Source organism: Neoarius graeffei, chromosome 24 (assembly GCF_027579695.1).
Source record: "Neoarius graeffei isolate fNeoGra1 chromosome 24, fNeoGra1.pri, whole genome shotgun sequence".
Classification (NCBI taxonomy): Eukaryota; Metazoa; Chordata; class Actinopteri; order Siluriformes; family Ariidae; genus Neoarius; species Neoarius graeffei.
In genome coordinates, this window is record NC_083592.1 from 17,282,113 (window position 1) to 17,302,247 (window position 20,135).

At 42.9% G+C, this 20,135-nt stretch overlaps 1 protein-coding gene across 3 annotated transcripts in view; it reads left to right on the forward strand.

Annotated features, from left to right (window-relative positions):
- Window positions 1-20,135, forward strand: part of kntc1 (kinetochore associated 1) — a 145,122-nt gene that overhangs the window by 20,518 nt on the left and 104,469 nt on the right. For 2 of the 3 annotated variants that reach the window (XM_060906837.1, XM_060906839.1), the window contains exons 5-16: window positions 4,280-4,357; window positions 4,471-4,505; window positions 4,600-4,710; window positions 10,241-10,334; window positions 10,429-10,481; window positions 10,755-10,867; window positions 16,759-16,810; window positions 17,065-17,169; window positions 17,282-17,325; window positions 18,875-18,940; window positions 19,035-19,110; window positions 19,584-19,709. In XM_060906837.1, coding sequence (XP_060762820.1) covers window positions 4,280-4,357; window positions 4,471-4,505; window positions 4,600-4,710; window positions 10,241-10,334; window positions 10,429-10,481; window positions 10,755-10,867; window positions 16,759-16,810; window positions 17,065-17,169; window positions 17,282-17,325; window positions 18,875-18,940; window positions 19,035-19,110; window positions 19,584-19,709 — 953 coding nt within the window. The remainder of the gene's footprint in view (window positions 1-4,279; window positions 4,358-4,470; window positions 4,506-4,599; window positions 4,711-10,240; window positions 10,335-10,428; window positions 10,482-10,754; window positions 10,868-16,758; window positions 16,811-17,064; window positions 17,170-17,281; window positions 17,326-18,874; window positions 18,941-19,034; window positions 19,111-19,583; window positions 19,710-20,135) is intronic. The other variant, XM_060906838.1, reaches the window with a different exon arrangement.

The window sequence follows — 20,135 nt, forward strand, 5'->3', positions numbered from 1 at the left end:
TTTCTTATATCTAATTATGATATTTTATTATTATTTTGTTACATTATACTATTTTTCATTTTAGTATTGGTTGAGGTAAGTGTTGAGTTCAGTATTTAAAATAAAAACCTCCAGCTTGTTTTTTGCAATTTATTCCTTGAATGTCAACTAAAGAATGATTGCCACCAAAAAGGCAAAAAACTAAGGTAAAAACCAGAGATGCACCGATTGACTGACTGCTGATCGGAATTGGCCGATTTTCACGTGATCGGCCATGACCGGCAACCGGCCGGTCAAAATTAAAATGTGCTGATTTTCTGCCGATCAAAACTTGTGTATCACATAGAGATGTAAGTGGAAATACTTGTAATTCGCAACTAAAAAGACTGCAGCTACACTGGCAGCTTGAACATGCTTTCGAGTGCGATTGTGTTGCGCTTGCACAGAACAGTGTCAGTCCTGCGCGCCTAATGAGCTCTGGCGCGCGTGCGCCATTAATAAAAAAAAAAATTTAATTATATTTGGATATCCAAATATAGTGAATTTTTTTTTTTTTTTGTGCCAGATATTGGATGTGAAAAGAAGAAAATGTTTGTGGTTGTGTGAATTTCCCATTACAGGAATTAATACGTTAGCCTATTACCAAACATCTAGTTAGATTTGTACAAAGACTACGTTCAGACTGCATCCTGAAACAACCCATATCCGATTTTTTTGCCCATATGCAACCTGTATCCGATTTGTTATTGACAATCTGAACGACACAGATCCGATTTTTTCACATGCGACCCAGGCCGCTTGGATATGTGGTCCTAAATCCGATGCATATCCGATATTTTCACATGCGACTGCAGTCTGACCGAACAGGTCGCATTCATGCGACCTACACGTCATCAACAAGAGACAAACGTCACTATTCTGCGTTGGCTAATCCCGCCTCTTTGGTGGAAAACAACAACATTTGTACAGTTTTCAGAATTTAAATAGACTTTTAGAGAATTGATCAAGCTAATGGTGGATTTGGTAGGGACCTGGATGTTGATCTGTTAGCCTGATTAAATAAAACAGTTTCTATAACTGATTTATAACTTAAACCATCCTGTATTACAAGATTATAAGATTGTTCTGGAAATTTCCAGTAATTTGACACCTTCGGTCTCATTAGTCTGCTGTTAATCAGATTATTGTGTGAGTTCCGCCACTGCCACAAAAACCACATCGCCAGGTCTCGCCTCATCTCCATCGCAAACTGCACTGGTGTTTATGCACCTTGAGCCAGCGCTGAGAGAAGTTGCAGAATTCAGCTGGCTATAAACAATCTAAATAAATATTTATAAAAATGTAGAAAAAGTTTATTAATATGACGAAACAAATATGTGCAAATTATTAAGCCTGAATTAAGAGTTTGGTAATACAGCGGCCGTATCCCAAATGACTGCCTACTGAAGCTCGAGTGCACTATATAGAGTTTAAAAATCCATTACTTCCTAGTAACATGTAGTGCACTTATATAGAAATTAGAGAGACATTTAGGAGTCAACCCTCATTACCAGGCTACACGTTTTCATTTCAGTTCAGAAACAAAAACACACACGAGACCTCACACTTTAACACTAACCAGATAATTAAACAAACAAAAAAAAAAGAAATCATTAAACTTGAAAAGTGCGCTTTTTTTTGTTTACGTATTACGTAGATGTGCTTATTACGTGTCAATTTGCGCATGCGGGACACTTTTGGGTCGTTTTCCGTTCATATTGGAGATCGCATACAAGTCTCATATAATTGGTAATGTGAATGGCCATTGAATGAAGAAATGGGTTGTTCTATAAGGCATAAGTTTTCAGATCTAAATAGGCTTATGAAAGTGTGTTCCATAGCAGTAGGCAAATAATATATGAGGGGGAAGTTGTTTTTGTGCCAGATGGGAAAAGAAAAAATGTTTGTGTGAATTTCCTATTTCAGGAATTAATATATTAATACCAAACATGAAGAAAAATTTTACAAAGAACAATGTCTCTTTGTTTGTTTTCAACCTTTGAGGTGTTGAAAATTTATTACTGAAAATCTGGCAGAATGTTCTATTAAAGAAAAGATAAAAAGAAAAGTCTTTGTGTGTGCTGTGAAGTGGTTTGAAAAAAATGAAATCGGAATCGGCCAAAATCGGTATCGGCAGGTCACACTCCATGGAAAATCGGAATCGGCTCAAAAAATTGCAATTGGTGCATCTCTAGTAAAAACTAAACTTGAACTTCAATTTTGGTGAGTAATTTTCATAAATTTAAAAGACAGGTTTTCCACCAACATCAAGCCCAGCAAACTAATGGCCTGCCCTGTAATGTAAAGTTGGGTCGAGGAATGAAACCAGGCAGGGTTCTGGTAAAAATTGTTTTAGCTGTCTTCTCTTAAAGAACTTAAAAGAATTTAGATTGAATTGAATAATCTCAAATGCTTCTTGTAGCTTTAAAATAGTCCCAGCAGGTGACTCTGAAGAAAAATACTGTGTGTTTGAACACCGCCCGCTGTAAACACTTTGCATACACCCCAATGACCGACTCCACCGACCGCCATGACACCACCGCGCACGAGTCCCTCATCAGCACAGTGGAGCACCACAAATTGCTACCTGGTCTGTGGGAAACACTGCCACTGTGTCGTCACTTTTTCACAACATCAAAATTAGTTTGTTTGATGTTTTCCTACAACCAAATGTGGTGGGTTTTTTTTTTCCCTTTCGTATCACAGGAATGTTAATGAGTTACCTTTTTATGTTAATTAAAGAACGATACAATACTTTTTATCCACTTTGAGTTGCATCTAATTTTGTGGGACTTTTGTGAAACACGAGCCCTTGCGCTGCTTGACGAGCAACAAAAGGAAACAGTCTCCCTGTTTTTTTCCTCACTTGTGTTGGAAAACTGACTGGAGATGACTTCTATAAATGTTAAACATCACTGAAGAGAAAACTTCACATCAGTAATTGTTATACCCCCACTCTGAAGGAGGGGGTGCATACTGGTTTACCTCTGTCCGTCCGTATTTCCGTCTGTCCAAGACACCCTTTTTCCCAGCAACCACAAGTCATAGCCGCTTGGGGTACTATACCATTTCCAGGTCTGTCGCACATCGGCTTCCTGTTTACCGACTGAATGTATTTACGAGACGTATAGGATGGATTTTGACTTTATTTCAAGAAGCAAAATTCTGTTTCAAAATGGCAGTTTATCAGGATGCTATTTGAAATCCCTGGCAGGGTTTTTTCTAGAAAAATTTAGTATGAGGGCGCTCACCATGGTGAGGGAGCGAAGCGGGGGGGGGAGATGGTGCCGGTTGCCCTCCCCCCGCCGTGCAAAGCCTTTGAAAAATGCTCCAATGGGACATTCTGAGGCTATCTGAGAGGGAAATTGTAACAAATTGTCTGTCAACATTGAAAAAGAAAGAAGTAATCTTCTTCTGCCCCGGACAGTCTTTGGCTTTCTTCTGCTTCGTGCCGCGGGATGACATCTTTAAATGCCCAAGTGTCAACAAAAACAACTCGCGAACTACTTCTGTCAAAAGCTCCCGCGCCGGTGGGTGAAAGGTCATTCAGTCTCGAGAAATCTCGCTCTACAAGTCAGCCGACCTTGTATGTAACCCATGTCAAATCTTGCGAGAGCAGCCGCGACAAGTAAACAACTAAACAACATGGCGCCTCAGTCTGGAAAACGCCAATTCGGATTGTTTTTGCACCGTCTGGCGGTGTATCTACTATGATTGGAATATTTTTGGAGCAATTATAACGTATTTGATGATCAGACACATTGTCACATAGTGTTGCTGGGATGTTTTCACGGAGTCGGTAAGGGGGCGCATGCCGAGAGTAAGAGGGCGCAGCGCCCCTGTTCCCCCGTTTAGACGAAAGCTTGCCTGGGGAGACACTGCTCTTTACTTGTACTTGCTCCTCTACAACGCTCTTTCTCTCGTGGACTCGTCCTCCAGCAGTAATCAGGCAGTGTGTGTTTTTTGTTTTGTTTTTGTTTTTTTTTTGACGAGTCTGGCTTTGAAGGGAGAGGGTGGGATTTTTCATGTGGATACTTGGAAAATCTCGTTCATTCTTGCTGGTTTGTCAAATTACCTACCCTGCCTTGAATATAAAGGTCCTTGCAGCTGAAGCCACTGTCAGAGCAGCTGTTCTAGAACATTAATCAACAATTTCTGACCAGTCAAAATCAAGAATTCCTCAGCGCAGTGGTATAAAAATGTTTGTTTAAAGCTGTTGGCCGAGTGTCGGTTGTTAACTTGGTTTGTCTCTAATTCTTAGGATTATACCATCTTTTTGTCATTGTTCACCATGGATTCTTGCACGTGTCCAATCTTGCTCTGGAGAAGATGCAGAAAGGTTTGTGAAAGTTTCTGCTCTACTGCACAAATCAGTACAGCAGTCACGGTTAGTGTTCTGTAATTATGTTAGAGTGCATGAGCATTTTCTTTTTTCTCTCTTTATATCAATAGCGATTGAAAACGTGGATCTCAGTACCTTACATGAGGTATGTTTGAATGATCTCATTTTCACAACATTTTAGCTGTGTATGAAAGTTTGACGGCTTTATATATATATATATATTTTTTTTTTCCCTGCAGATTCAAAGTAACATCCACATGGACTTCTGCTCTACTAAAGAGATCAGTAAAGAGGGCTGTATCTCGGCAGCGTTGGCCAGCTTCGGCAGCGAGGTCCACCTCATGATTGGGGTAATGTGAACTCTCACAGAACCATGCTTGATTTTACGTTGAGAGCAAAAATAAAAATGAGGCGTTTCTTCTGTACATTGTGATGTGTCAAACTCACTCGACTGTTTCTCCTGAAGCACATTTGCCTCAGCTAACTTTGGTGTGGGATTAGTGATGTAGCTGATGGTAACATTTGAAGCATTTGGCTGCGTTAGTCGTGCTGTGAATCACCTGACTGGTTTAGTTTAATGGCCGGTGCGTCTAAGTTTACTCTTGCCACGCCAAAATTGATTATTTTCTTATAACGACACATCCTGAAGTGTTTTATTCCTCTTATACTACATCATTTTAGCAGTTGATCTCTCACTAGCCCCCTCCACTTTGATATTACGACAAAAAAAAAAAGAAATTGGCTTCTCACTGGATCTTTGCAATAACTCCAATGTGTGCTGTCATGTTGTCTTGACAACATGCAATATTGTAAACCATGTTGCATGCTCATTCTCCATTGAGTAGAGTGATGTAATGCACACAGAATAAGCAATATGCTAACAATATTGCATGCTACTGAACCAAATTCATGTAACCTGCTAGAAAGGAATAGAATGTTTTTATTCCATGGAAAATGTGTCCTGTATGTATAATATTTGGCCATATTGTTTAAAAGGTCAGTTACTCTATATTAATTTCTTGTTTATGGAACTGTTGTATTAAGCAGTATCACACTCACGGTCATGCTGGTGTACTGAACATGAGCATAGCTGTGGCAGTCGGGCAGCTGAAGCATAGCTGCGCTGATATTCAGTACAACAGCACTGTGATGAGTGTGATATTTCAAGTATATCATTATAAAGGTATGCTGCTACAGACAATTCACAGCTTTGTTTTGGTTAAGAATAGGGATGCACCGATACATTGGTCAAATATTGGTATCGGCCGATATTCCCCTTGTTGACTACCATTGGCCTATCAGTGAATCTGCCGACATCAGTCGCTGATGTTCTGGTTATTTGCGGTCAGACTTGGACAGTAGTCCAATAGTAGCAACATGCACAGATAAAACCTTTTGCACAAGGCAAAAGGTGCCGAGCGCACCTGTGGCTTGTCTTCAAAGTGAGTGGAAAAATATCGGCTGTGTGGGGAGTATTTCACCGTCTCGGAGACAAATCCGCGATATGCAGTTTGTAAGACATGTTCGAGTGACATTTCATGAGGAGGTGCTATATCTAAGAATTTTAACAAACCTCATCAACTATCTGAAAAACAGACACGAGGGAGAATACAACAATTACCTGAAAGCAGATTTTTTTTTTAAATGGCGCGACGAACTGGACAAGAAGAGGGAACAAACTGCCACCAGCAGAACTCAGTCCTTGCCCATGTTCCAGCTTAGTTTGTGCTCAATAGACATGAACATTTACATTTTGTGTTTTTCATACAGAATACAAAAGAGCCCTATTTATCTGACTCATTATTTTTAAATTATATATTTATTATAATTAATGTATTATTTAAATATTTTATATTATAAATTATATTATATATAACTTAAATATTATATATTATTTTATTATTGTGGTGGAGGGGTTTGTGTGCTTGAATGATCCTAGGAGTTATGTTGTCGGGGGCATTACACCCCTGTTAGGGTCGTCCTAGGTGACAGGCCAGACTAAGAGCAGTTCACCAAAACCCCTTATGGATAACAATCGATCAAGGACCGTGACGTCGCCCGGTATGGCGCAGCCGGGGCCCCACCCTGGAGCCAGGCCCAGGGTTGGGGCTCGTATGCGAGCGCTTGGTGGCCGGGCCTTTGCCCACGGGGCCCAGCTGGGCTCGGCCCGAAGCGGTGACGTGGGCCCGACCTCCTGTGGGTTCACCACCCACAGAGGTAGCCGTAGGGGGCTGGTGCAATGTGGATTGGGCGGCAGTCGAAGGCAGGGGCCTCGACGACCTGATCCCCGAACACAGCGGCCAGCTGTTGGGACATGGAATGTCACTTCGCTGGGGGGGGAAAGAGCCTGAGCTTGTGCGGGAGGTTGAGAGGTGCCAGCTAGAGATAGTCGGGCTCACCTCCACTCACAGCTTGGGCTCCGGAACCCACCTCCTTGAGAGGGGCTGGACTCTCCACTTCTCTGCAGTTGCCCATGGTGAACGGCGGCGGGCTGGTGTGGGCTTGCTTATAGCTCCCCAGCTCAGCCGACATGTGTTGGAGTTTACCCCAGTGAAAGAGAGGGTCGCCTCTCTGGTCAAGGTAAAGGTATCTTTATTGTCCCAAAACAGGGAAATGGGTTTGTAGCCAGAAAGATGCACACAAAGATATTCACAAACAGTACACAACAACAGACAACATGTCATGGGCAGGGTCCATACAAATTAAACATGAGCACTAGACAATTACTAACATGGAGTTAAATGCCATTCAGCACCTGGATGGCAATGGCGCCTTAGGATCGGGGAGAGGGCTCTTACTGTTGTTTGTGCCTACGGGCCGAATAGCAGTATAGAGTATCTGGCCTTCTTGGAGTCCCTGGGAGAGGTACTGAGAGGTGCTCAGACTGGGGACTCCATTGTTCTACTGGGGGACTTCAACGCTCACGTGGGCGATGACAGTGACACTTGGAGGGGCGTGATTTGGGAGGAACGGCCTCCCCGATCTGAACCCGAGTGGTGTTTTGTTATTGGACTTCTGTGCTAGTCACGGTTTGTCCATAACGAACACAATGTTCGAGCATAGGGGCGTCCATAAGTGCACGTGGCACCAGGACACCTTAGGTCGGAGGTCGATGATCGACTTTGTTGTCGTTTCATCGGATCTCCGGCCCTATGTCTTGGACACTCGGGTGAAGAGAGGGGTTGAGCTGTCAACTGATCACCACCTGGTGGTGAGTTGGGTCCACTGGCGGAGGAGGAAGCCGGACAGACCTGGCAGGCCCAAATGCATGGTGAGGGTCTGCTGGGAACGTCTGCCCGAGCACTCTGTCAGGGAGGTCTTTAACTCCCACCTCTGGGAGAGCTTCTCCCAGCTTCCGAGGGAGGCAGGGGACATCGAGTCTGAGTGGACCATGTTCTTTGCCTGCATTGTCGACGCGACTGTTCGGAGCTGTGGCCGCAAGGTCTCCGGTGCCTGTCGTGGCGGCAGTCCCTGAACCTGGTGGTGGACACCGGAAGTAAGGGATGCTGTCAAGCTGAAGGAGTCCTATCGGGCCATGTTGGCCTCCGGGACTCCTGAGGCAGCTGATGGGTATCGGCAGGCCAGGCGTGCCGCAGCTTGGGCAGTTGCGGAGGCAAAAACTCGGAGCTGGGAGGAGTTCGGTGAGGCCATGGAGGAGGACTATGGTAGGCCTCGAAGAAATTCTGGCAAATCGTCCAGCGCCCCAGGAGGGGGAAGCAGTACTCTGCCAACACTGTTTACAGTGCGGGTGGGGAGCTGTTGACCTCGACTGGGGACATTGTCGGGCGGTGGAAGGAATACTTTGAGGATCTCCTCAATCTCACTGTCGCGTCTTCCATTGAGGAAGCGGAGGCTGATGACTCAGAGGTGGACTCGTCCATTACCCAAGCTGAAGTCACTGAGGTGGTTAGCAAGCTCCTCGGTGGCAAGGCACCGGGGGTGGATGAGCTCTGCCCCGAGTATCTCAAGTTTCTGGATGTTGTGGGGCTGTCTTGGCTGACACGCCTCTGCAACATCGCGTGGCGGTCGGGGACAGTGCCTCTGGAGTGGCAGACTGGGGTGGTGGTCCCTCTTTTTAAGAAAGGGGACCGGAGAGTGTGCTCCAATTATAGGGGAATCACACTTCTCAGCCTCCCAGGGAAGGTTTACTCCAGGGTATTGGAGAGGAGAATTCGGCCAATAGTCGAACCTCGGATCCAGGAGGAACAATGCGGTTTTCATCCTGGCCGCGGAACACTGGACCAGCTCTATACCCTTCATAGGGTGCTCGAGGGTTCATGGGAGTTTGCCCAACCAGTCCACATGTGCTTTGTGGATTTGGAGAAGGCATTCGACCGTGTCCCTCGTGGTATTCTGTGGGGGGTGCTTCGGGAGTATGGGGTTCGGGGCTCTTTGCTAAGGGCTGTCCGGTCTCTGTACGAACGGAGCAGGAGTCTGGTTCGCATTGCCGGCAGTAAGTCAGACCTGTTCCCAGTGCATGTTGGACTCCGGCAGGGCTGCCCTTTGTCACCGGTTCTATTCATAATTTTTATGGACAGAATTTCTAGGCGCAGCCAGGGGCCGGAAGGAATCCTGTTTGGGAACCACAGGATTTCATCTCTGCTTTTTGCAGATGATGATGTCCTGTTGGCTTCTGCAAAACAGGACCTTCAGCATGCACTGGGGCAGTTTGCAGTCGAGTGTGAAGTGGCTGGGATGATCATCAGCACCTCCAAGTCAGAGGCCATGGTTCTCGACCGAAAAAGGGTGGCTTGCCCTCTCCAGGTTGGTGGAGAAGTCCTGCCTCAAGTGGAGGAGTTTAAGTATCTCGGGATCTTGTTCACGAGTGAGGGAAGGATGGAGCATGAGATCGACAGGTGGATCGCTGCGGCCTCCGCAGTGATGCGGTCGCTTTACCAGTCCATCGTGGTGAAGAAGGAGCTGAGCCAAAAGGCGAAGCTCTCGATTTACCGGTCGATCTACGTTCCGACTCTCACCTATGGTCATGAGCTTTGGGTAATGACCGAAAGAACAAGATCGCGGATACAAGCGGCCGAAATGAGTTTCCTTCGCAGGGTGGCTGGGCGCTTCCTTGGAGTGAGAAGCACAGTCACTCGGGAGGAGCTCGGAGTAGAGCCGCTGCTCCTCCACATCGAGAGGAATCAGCTGAGGTGGCTTGGGCATCTCTTTCGGATGCCTCCTGGACGCCTCCCTGGGGAGGTGTTCCAGGCATGTCCCCCCGGGGAAGACCCAGGACACGCTGGAGGGACTGTGTCTCTCGGCTGGCCTGGGAACGCCTCGGTTTTCTTCCCGAGGAGCTGGCCGAGGTGTCTGGGGAAAGGGAAGTTTGGGCTAACATGCTCAGACTGCTGCCTCTGCGACCCGGCCCCGGATAAGCGGAAGAAGTCGAGAAGAGAGAGATTATTTTTCTCTTCTAGTCACTTTTACATTTATATTTAATTCATGTTTCACCAAAAGGATGTTTTTGTTGGGCTATGTAAATACAGAAAATTCTTCTTAAGTAGCCAATTGTATAACCGGCTAAAGGAATTTTGAAGCAGGTTTTCAAATAATTAATTGTTAAAGGTTATTAAATATTGTTTTCATAAATTTGTCCAACTGAGTATGTGCTCATTTGAAGACAGTGTAACGATGAGTTATTTTTTAGAATGATTTCTTTGTTTCCCTGTGGAATAAATAACAAAACATAATAACATCAAAAAACCCTTAACTATCGGTGTATATATTGGTTGTCGGCCAAATTCTTATTTTAAAAATTGGTCTCGGCCTCGAATTTCCCAATCGGTGTATCCCTAGTTAAGAAATCCTTCTTCATGCTGCAGGCTGAGGTTGTTAAATGCTGGAATTTAACTTCAGACCATTTCCCAACTTTGCTCAAAGGCTCATGGCGAAAAAAGTATTTCCCAATGGTGCATGGAGCATGATCAGAGGACGCTGTCGCTGGGCAATGTTCTGGACTCAACATTAATGCCAGGTAATGCTTTGTGTCAAAATATTAAAGCGTTAAGCTTGCTTTGGAAGTTAATGTGGTCTTTGGAACTCATTTGATGTGTTTCTGTCTTCCTCAGATGTGAAGAAGATTCAAGTGGTGGACAATTTGATGTATGTGCTAAATGAAGAGGTGAGAAACAAATAATTTTCCATTTATTCATCTAACAGATGATCAGTTCTTGGTTTCCAGTAGTGCAGTTTTCATCTGGATAATGCTGGTTAAACAGAATAAGCGTCTTTGCGGGATGCTCACATTTTACCTTTTAGTCGTTTGAGTGATGCTCAAACAAGTAAAGAAACCTAACCCGGCCTACGTAAAGTCTTTACTTACAGTAGTAAGTAGCCTTACTTGCAGGCTACTTACAAAATTGTAGCATTTGATCTCTTGCTGTGCTGTATTCAGGACATGCTGAGTTTGTGGGACACTCGCTCACTGGTCATGCTGTGTTGCTGGCCTGATCTCCACATCCTTGACTTCCTCCTGATCACAGAAGGAGACTCGGGGTCCATTGGGATGTAAGTGTCTGCCGTTTTGATTTGTTTGTGTGTGCTGTGCCTTTTTTTCTATCATGAACACAACACGTGTATTAAAAATTAAGGGAAAAAGCGACGTTTCGATGCCGCTCGGACACTATTATCAAGCGAGTGTTCTAGGGGTGGCACGGTACACAAAACTCACGGTTTGGTACTACCTCGGTTCTGACCCTACAGTTCGGTACATTTTCGGTACAGTGCAGGAAAAAAAAAACAACCAAAAGGCTATCCTCAAAGGCAGCTTTTTATTGTTTAAATCCCCAGCTGAGATAGCTGCAACTTTCTGTAAGTAAAACAAGTGAGCAAGCACCACATTGAATTGTCATATATTGATATACCGTATTTATCCTAATAAACGCACCCGGGCGCGATGCAAAACATGAAGGGGGAGCGTCAATTTCGACCCTTAAATGACAAAAATCGAACATGACAAAATCATCGGAATTTAAAACATTTATTTTGAAACACATGAAAATACAGTTATATGTCCAAAAAGTCAATTAAACAATGTCCAGCTCGCTTATAAGGATAACACTGGTAAGTAAACTATTTGTAGTGACGTCACAATTCACGTCATCGTCGATGTTTATGAGCTCACAAAACAAAATGGCGTCCTCAAAACGATCCTTCACCGCTAGTTTTAAGTTAAAGGTTGTAGAACTGGCAGAGCAGAAAGGCAAACACTTAGCTGCAAAAACATTTAATGTTCACCGTAAACGTGTACAAGAGTGGTGCAAACAAAAGGTACGTCTCCACCCGTATTGATATCCGCAGCAGAGTGAATGTCCGTATTTTATACTGTCCATGTTTACTAACACGATTTCCGGTAAAAAAAAATCAGCGGTGAAATTGAACGTCTCTGTTGTGGTTTGTTGGATTTAAAGTTTGTTAAATGAAGAAAATGGTTGGTAAATACTATTCTAGCTCTGAAAATCGTGGAGGCGCGTCAAATAGGAAGGGTGCTTCTATAAGGATAAATACGGTACATGATTAGTCATATATTGATAGGTGCATCAGTGCAACACATGACCTTTTTGGGTACTTTAACATACTGTACAATACGCACAAGTGCCTAAACACTTTTTTACATTCACGTAGCTCAGTGAACATGAGCTATAGGCCTCACAGATCACAACATAACACTTTTTAAAACATTTGCATTTCACAATAATCAACTGTGTACAGCTGTGTACTGTCCACCTTCATTCAACTTTAAGGTTTTTCTTCAAAAAAACGAGTTTGTCTACACTCTCAGTGCTGAGTGCCGATCTGGTGGCACTGACTGTCACCTGCTGTTGAAAAAACCCTTTCACTGGGTACTGAAGTGGCAGGTATGACCAGGTAACTTTTTGCCAATACGGCTAGATTAGGATAAACAGACTCATGCCTTTTCCACCAGGAAAGCGGGTCAGAGTCAACTGAGGTGCAGTCCTTTGCCATGTAACCACTGACTTCTTCCTTCAACTGCTGTTGCAAATCAGGCTGGTTCCTTTGGTCAACTTTGAACAGTGAGCCAAAAAGTTCTGCCATGGCTGACCTCTTTGAAGGAGGTTGGGAGGAGGATACCTCTGACTCTTCTGCCATCCCTGGCAAAGCAGTGGCCTGGGCCTGTGAAGTAGATGGACTGTCCTCTTCTGCAGACAGGGGGGTGTCATTCTGCAAAATCAAATGACAAAGACAATAATATTAAAGAATTATGGAGTTAGAGCAGATTCCCTTAAGGAATAACATTTATAGTCAGTGTGTGTGTGTGTATATATATATATATATATATATATATATATATATATATATATATATATAAAACATATATAATAATGATAAGTGCAATCAGAGATGGCAACCTGGCCCCAAATTTGTGGATGTGCAGTAATGTTACATTACAATATTGAGACGGCCACCTACAGGCGTTTTTTAGTATTGCAGGTAGACAGTCATTGCAATACCTGGCTAAACCCCATCTGAAGCAGGTTCATAATAATAATAATAATAAGGTATAAGAAAATTATTTTCTGCTCTGCCCAGAACTTCTCTGATGAGATCTTCATGAACTTTCTGCTGACAGGCTGGATCCAAGTGATTGAGTGTTTTGAACCTGGGGTCCAGTGCTGTACATTTATTTAAGAAGTCCCGGAGGTCTGGGTCATCATATCGGCCTTGAAAGTTGTCCCTGATGGCATTTTTCATGTCTCTTGCAATTGGAGAATCAGCTGTATTTGTTTCTGTTGATTTCAGAAGTGTAGTTTGCAGTGGCAGGATCATGGAAAGAGATGGGGTGGTTTCTGTGCTGATTACTGCCGTGATGGTCTTCAGAGGCTTCATCACGTCAACTATGGCTTCTGCGTGGGACAGCTCCAGATCGGAAAGATTCCCGATGTCTTTGCTTCTCACATTCCTCTCTGCTAAGGCAGAATAAACAGCAGCTTGCTGCTCGAGATACCGCTCCACCATCTCGAAGCTCGAGTTCCACCGAGTTGCGACATCATTAATGAGGCAGTGTTTCGGCAAGCCCAGCATTTCTTGCTTGCACTCCAAAATGTAGGCTGCGGTGGTGCTGCGGTGGAAAAATGCGACAGTAGATCTCATTTTTGCAAGCACATGCGACACCTGCTTGATCTTGAGGGCTTTTTTTGCGGCCAGGTTGAGGGTGTGTGCAAAGCACGCGATATGCGGACCGAGCCCTGCTTCACTGACGGCATTAACAATGTTCCTCGCATTGTCTGTGGTGACAGCTATGGGCATCCCAGGTCTTTCTAACTTCCATTCGGTCACGACTTCGTTCAGCTTTTCAGCCAGATGGGTGCTTGTGTGTTGTTCGTGTAAGGGGCGCGTTTGCAGGACTATGGTCCTCATGTCCCACTCAGAGCTGATGAAATGAGCAGTGACGGTCAGGAAACTTTCGGTTGCCCGAGAAGTCCATGAATCCGTGGTGAGCGCAATAGAATGCGCAGCTTTTAACCCCTGTTCCACAATTTGTCTCGTTCTGTTGTACAAGGCTGGCACTACTGATTCTCTTACATGGCTGCGGGATGGAGGAGCATAGCGAGGTTCGAGCACATGTAATAAATATTTGAATCCCGCCTCTTCTACAGTGGAATATGGGCGCATAGCGGATGTGATGTAAATTCCAATTGCTTCGGTAATTTTTTTTTTTGCTCTGCAATGTATTTGTGTCAAGGGGCTGTTGTCAGACATTTGGGAGACGTAATTGGACACTTTTCTTCCGTCTCGTCCCGGTGATGGGGATGTCTGGGTGGTGTCGCCGGATATGTGTTAACATGTTTTGAAGTGTTCCCACTCACGTAATGAACAGATGTCGAACAACGACAGCAGACCGTCTTTGTTTTGTCAACCACTCGCTCACCATTGCTGTTATAACTCACGGGGAACCCGAAGTTATCCCACACCACTGACTTAAATGGTGATGGTGGGTCTTCTAGCTCTTCACCACTCGCCATTGTTAGCCCTCTCTCGCAACAACAACCACCACCTAACAGCGGTACCTTCCCACAGAGCAGAGTTTGTATTTGAAGGTGGAGTTTGCTACCTAGACCAATCCATGTCTATGGACATGGAAATTAGAATCAGAGCTTGCAGGTGGCAGTGGTTAAATGTGTTCTGAAGGAAACTCTTGCGAAATAATAGATCTGCGTTCAGATCAATATTAAACTTCTGTACCTTGTGTATTCTCCGTGAAAACACGCGCACCGAACCGTGACCCCCGTACCGTGACAGTTCGGTACGAATACATATACCGTGCCAGGCCTAGAGTGTTCATAAGCTAAGTCAATGTCAAACTATATAAAAATATATAAACCAGCCCTGTGATGACCTGGCGACTTGTCCAGGGTGTACCCTGCCTTTTGCCCGTAGTCAGCTGGGATAGGCTCCAGCTTGCCTGCGACCCTGTAGGACAGGATAAAGCGGCTAGAGATAATGAGATGAGATATATAAACCAAACACAGAATGAAACTGCGTTTTGCATCATACATCTGCCACGGGGACTCAACACGCCGCGCCCCTTGAAATGTAGCTCCCTTCAGTCGCTTGCCGGCTGACAGCATTTTGGCGTGGCGTGTTTTTTTTTTTCTTTCTTTTTCCCCCCTCCTTTTTCTTTACACCGACCCCTGTATTACTGACACCGTCCGATGTGCTAGGGGACGGTCGGGGCTCTGAGTGTACCTCCCCCATGGCTGTTACACGGGGGAGGTAGACTGTCGCCTCACAACAAGAAGGTTCTGGGTTCAAGCCCAGCGGCTGATGGGGCCTTTTTGTGTGGAGTTTGCATGTTCTCCCCGTGTCTGCGTGGGTTTTCTCCGGGTGCTCCAGTTTCCCCCACAGTCCAAAGGCATGCGGTTAGGTTAATATGGTGCAGCCATAGCCTTGGTTGGACTGAAGTGCGCTTGAGCAAGGGCACCTAACTCCCAACTGCTCCCTGGGTGCTATAGCATAGCTGCCCACTGCGCTGGGTATGTGTGTGTTCATTGCTCACTTGTGTGTGCATGTGTATGTTCACTGTTTCAGATGGGTTAAATGCAGAGGAGGACTTTCACTGTGTGCTCAAGGCTGTGCGTGATTGTATGTGTGACAAATAAAGGCTTCTTCGTTTTTCTCGGCTTACAACTTCTCAGTAAGTCCTGTCATATCGAAACTCAAGTGTATGTCAAGCCAACAAACACCGGCCTCCTTCTACATTATGAAAGTCACATTGACGACCGCTATAAACGATGCTTATTTAAAACAATGCTGGACAGAGCCTATCGACTACTGTCCTCATGGTCCTATTTTAATGATGAATGTGACCGTTTAAGGAATGTGTTCCTTCACCTGAAGTATCCACAAACCTGAACTGACAATACCGTTAAAGGATTTGTCGACTTTAAACTTTGTAAACATCCCGGTACACCGGAAGTTTAAAGAACCAGACATCGTCATAATCGCCATACCATTCAAGGACCAACGTTCAGCTAATGTCATCAGAAGGAGGTTACAAGACCTGGGTAACAAGATAAATATTAGAATTCGACCTTTATTTGTGAGCCGCAAACTCAACGATGCGCTAAACCTCCAAGAGGAAAAACCACCGATTGTAAATCAGCAACAGGTGGTATATAGTTTCAGTTGTGACTCTTGTGATGAGTTCTATAGGTTACATCTGTAGACTCTTCCATGAGCTTATCGAAGAGCATAAAGGCGTGTCTTCAAGCATCGGTAAACACTGTAGGATTGCACACGGTATTGCACCTAAAGACATTAACAAGACCTTTGTTGTCTTAATTAAGGAAGTGTCAGAGTAAATTCGACTGCTTATTGTATGAAATGCTCTACGTTAGAGAAAGGAGACCGATTCTCAACATGCAATCGGATTCCTTAGAGGCCAAACTTTTTGTTTAGCATTATGCTAATCTATTTTGATATGTTTTGACATTGACTGAGATTACGAACACTCGCGTGACAGTGGTGTCCAAGTGGCACCAAAACATTGCTTTTTTTTCCCTTAATTTTTAGTACACTTTGTTTTTCTAAATCTTCATTTATAAAAATACAGCAATCTAATTTAAATCCAAAGCAGCCTAACTGACCATTTAGTAAAATCTGCCAAGACATGAAAGCCAATATGTGTGCCCTGGAAAAGATTCAGGAACACAAGTTGTTGGTTTAAGACTGTTCTAGTTCAATTTAGCAAATACAACAGAAAAAAAAAAATAAACCCACTTGGTGTTGAACATCCGTGAGGTCAGGATTAGAGATGTGTACTGGTGTTAGAATACCTGGTTAACAGTTTCAGACCTGAATGTTCACTGAATCAGTTTTTGCTCATTTCAAATTTGTAAATATGCACATTCAGGGAGATTACATTTGTTTAATTCCAGAAAAGAGGGCACCAGTATGAAGATCATGACTTTGACTGCAGCCGATAGCAAGGTGCGTCATGTGTTTCTCTCGATTGTGTTTGGCATTTTGTACTTTATAGTCTGCAGATTTTCTTTCCTCCTCATTATACAATAGCTTCTATAATTTCCTACCCATGTAACTAATAGTAGTTAACTATTATGAATAATTTTATTACTTTTGATATCTCATGCTTTTGGAGAAAAAACCAGGTTGTTTTCATACGTTTAGTTTTGATTAGACTTGAAAGCATGTACTAATAATTCCTTCATGATGACCGGTGATAGCCTCATCTGAGGAAGCTTCTGGTTCAGTCCCTTCCGACTATGGAGGTTCTTTACTCACTTGAGATCTCCGCTGTATCATCGTTGGTACAAAATGCCATTAGTATGGTACGTCAGCAACCACAACCAGATTATTTCTTTCAATAAAATTGTAAATATCACTGTCCATTACAGATGTTATTTTTTTCTCTAATTGTTTTCATTCTCTAAATTAAATTAGGATGTCATCTATTTGCTGGAAGGAGTTTCAGATAATTCAACAAGGTGAGCTGAGAGGAGTTGGATTTTTCACACTGAGTTTGGAAAGGACAAGTTCTCCTGTAGTGCACAAAGCTATAATTTAATTATGTAGGCATGTAACGAGATATCGTGTGACAATAAATCGTGATGGAGATTTATGATGATTTGAATTGATGAGATAAAAAAATGAATCACGATTATCAGGCTGCGTAATTTCCGAGTTTTTCCTATCTGTAATTGTGTTAATCTGTAGCAATAACGTACAATAGTGGGAATGCTCATGACTTCACCCTGGGCAGAAGTAACACCGCTCTAATGCTGCAGGGGAAAAAAAACCAAAAACCACAACCCAGGTCTAAAATGGGGAAGAGCTCTTGTGTGATTGAATGTACAAATAGATTTAACAAGATATTGGAGCTCTCTTTTTACAGACTGCTCAAAACTAAAGAAAAATGGAGGTAGCTGCAAATGTTCATAAACGCTTTTAAGAAAAGGTCTATTTATTATTAACGTCTATCATTTTTATCCCCCGCTGGCCAAAAGGCCCGAGGGGGGATTATGTCATGGCAATGTCCATCCCAGGAAGGGTACTCACCTTCTGAAATCAACTCCTCTCACAATTTTTGAAGGAATTTCACGAAACTTAACAGGATTTTTTGTTATATGTCGGTAATGCGCATATTGCAATTTCATTCAATTCAGTCGCATTTTGCCAGAGTTATGGTAGAGTTGCCAGTGGGGGATATTGTGCTCTCAGAGCATTCTTGTGAAATAAAAGGAATATTTTAGTGAAGAGGCTGTTGCATTTCTCTCCAACACAAATGTGGGTAAATGATGGTTGTTGGTTATTAAGAAAATGTGAATTGTTTTACCTGTTGGGTTAGGTGATCTTGCAATGAGAAATGTGATCTGATCCAAGTGCATTACGATCTCACGGTAAGTTTATAGCAGTTCAAAAACTTGGGACACTTGGACAATCAGGAAGTAGCGAATAAGCAACCATATTTTCATACGACAGATCTTGTTGCTCTGTGATTTTTCTGCAGGTGGACGTTGCTGCATCTTCAAAGAAAGAATATTGTGGAAATGTCTCAAGCTGCAATATAATTTTATATTTTCGCAGTCTAGTAATCAGTAGGCTATAACTCCACCCCAAGCTGTAAACTCATGTTGTAAATTGTACATCACAAACTGGACTCCAGATCTTGGATATAACATGTAGTATGTTAGTTAAGGATATATCGGCTAAACTGGCACAGTGACCCTGTTCGAACTCCGTGTACAACTGCTATAAAAAGCAGCATAGTTGTACAGTTTTATTATTAGGATCAGTCTGGGCTCCGTTTTGTAGGCGAGAAAATGGGCACAAAATATAAAATAATTATACTGAAATGCTCTTACACAAATGGAGCAGGTATATGTTTGAAGTGCACGATTATCTTGTTTAGGTGTTGAGGAAAAAAGCAGTACGGTATCTGTAGCTTTTATGGTGAGAAGTGCACAGTTTTGTTCTTGTTTTTTTTTTTCTGATTGTGAACTTTCATTTATACTTTGTGTGCATGTCTGTATAAAGCAGTGCTGAGGGATCTGCCTTGGGTTTAGTCCTGAGACGTTTCACAGAGGCTCTTCCAGAGAACAGGTATAATTATATACTGTGTTTTAACAGTCGATTTATTTAATCCAGTCTCTTTGACAGTAACGTTGTAAAGTCCTTTTATTTCTCTCATCTGCAGGTTGAATAGACTTCTTTACAAACACAAGTTTGAAGAAGCTGAGAAATTTGCAATAGCCTTTGAGCTTGATGTTGAGGTAAAAAATAAAATAGAAAGAACATTGGCCTCTCGGCCTTGTAACTTTGAATCTTTTCTGGTTTTCACTTCGTTCCAATTTTTTGATGCTCATTTATTCAATTCAGGCTACATTTCACAAGGACATTTTGGTGGGGTTCAGGGGAAAAAAGCACCAAAATTTGTCAGTTTAGGGGGGAAAATGATTATCAGTATTTTTGAAATAACTTATTCTAACATGTTCATGCCTCAGACATTTTAGTGTCAGTCTGGAACAAAGTGGTCCAATGAGTTTTCCAGTTATTGCTGATTTAAAACAAAACAAAACAAAAAAACCCACCATCAGTCTCCACCAAGAAACTAGCAATACATAACGATGTGTTTTCTAATGACTGGCAAACTGTCCTTGTGTAAGCAATCTCAGTGTGACCTATTGAACACAGCATTTTATATGGGGTTTTATTTATTTTCCCCTTCTTTCCCCCTTTTCCCTAGCTGGTGTATAAGGTGAAGTTGGATTTTGTGATGGAAAAACTGGCTTTAGTGTCACTCAATGATCAAGATCATGAAGTGGGAATGAAGCTTGTCGAGGAAGCTAAAACAAACCTGATGAAGATTATGGTACGATCTTAACATGCATACATAATCTATACCAAGTAAAATAATTAAACCTGTGTGCACAGCGTATTTATATGGATGTATGGCAGTGTCATGTCAGACATCTAAATTCTGGCAGTCAAAATAACCAAAAATTAGGTTTTGACCTGAACGTTTTTTTTAATTTTATTTATTTATACCTTTACTTTCAACAAAATTCTGTAAACTTTGTCTACTTTCTAAAACTTGCCAAGGCTTTGAGTTGTAGATGCAGTTTAATAAACATGGCTGCAAAAACAACTGTAGAATATGAATCATGGTGTATATGAAGATAGACCTAGTTTTCTGATGTATTTTTTTGCATTTAAAAAAAGTTGATGCAAGAGAAGGCAATGAATAGTTTGTATATAGATAACCAATGTGTTTGTGAATCTCACTGCAGACAGGATA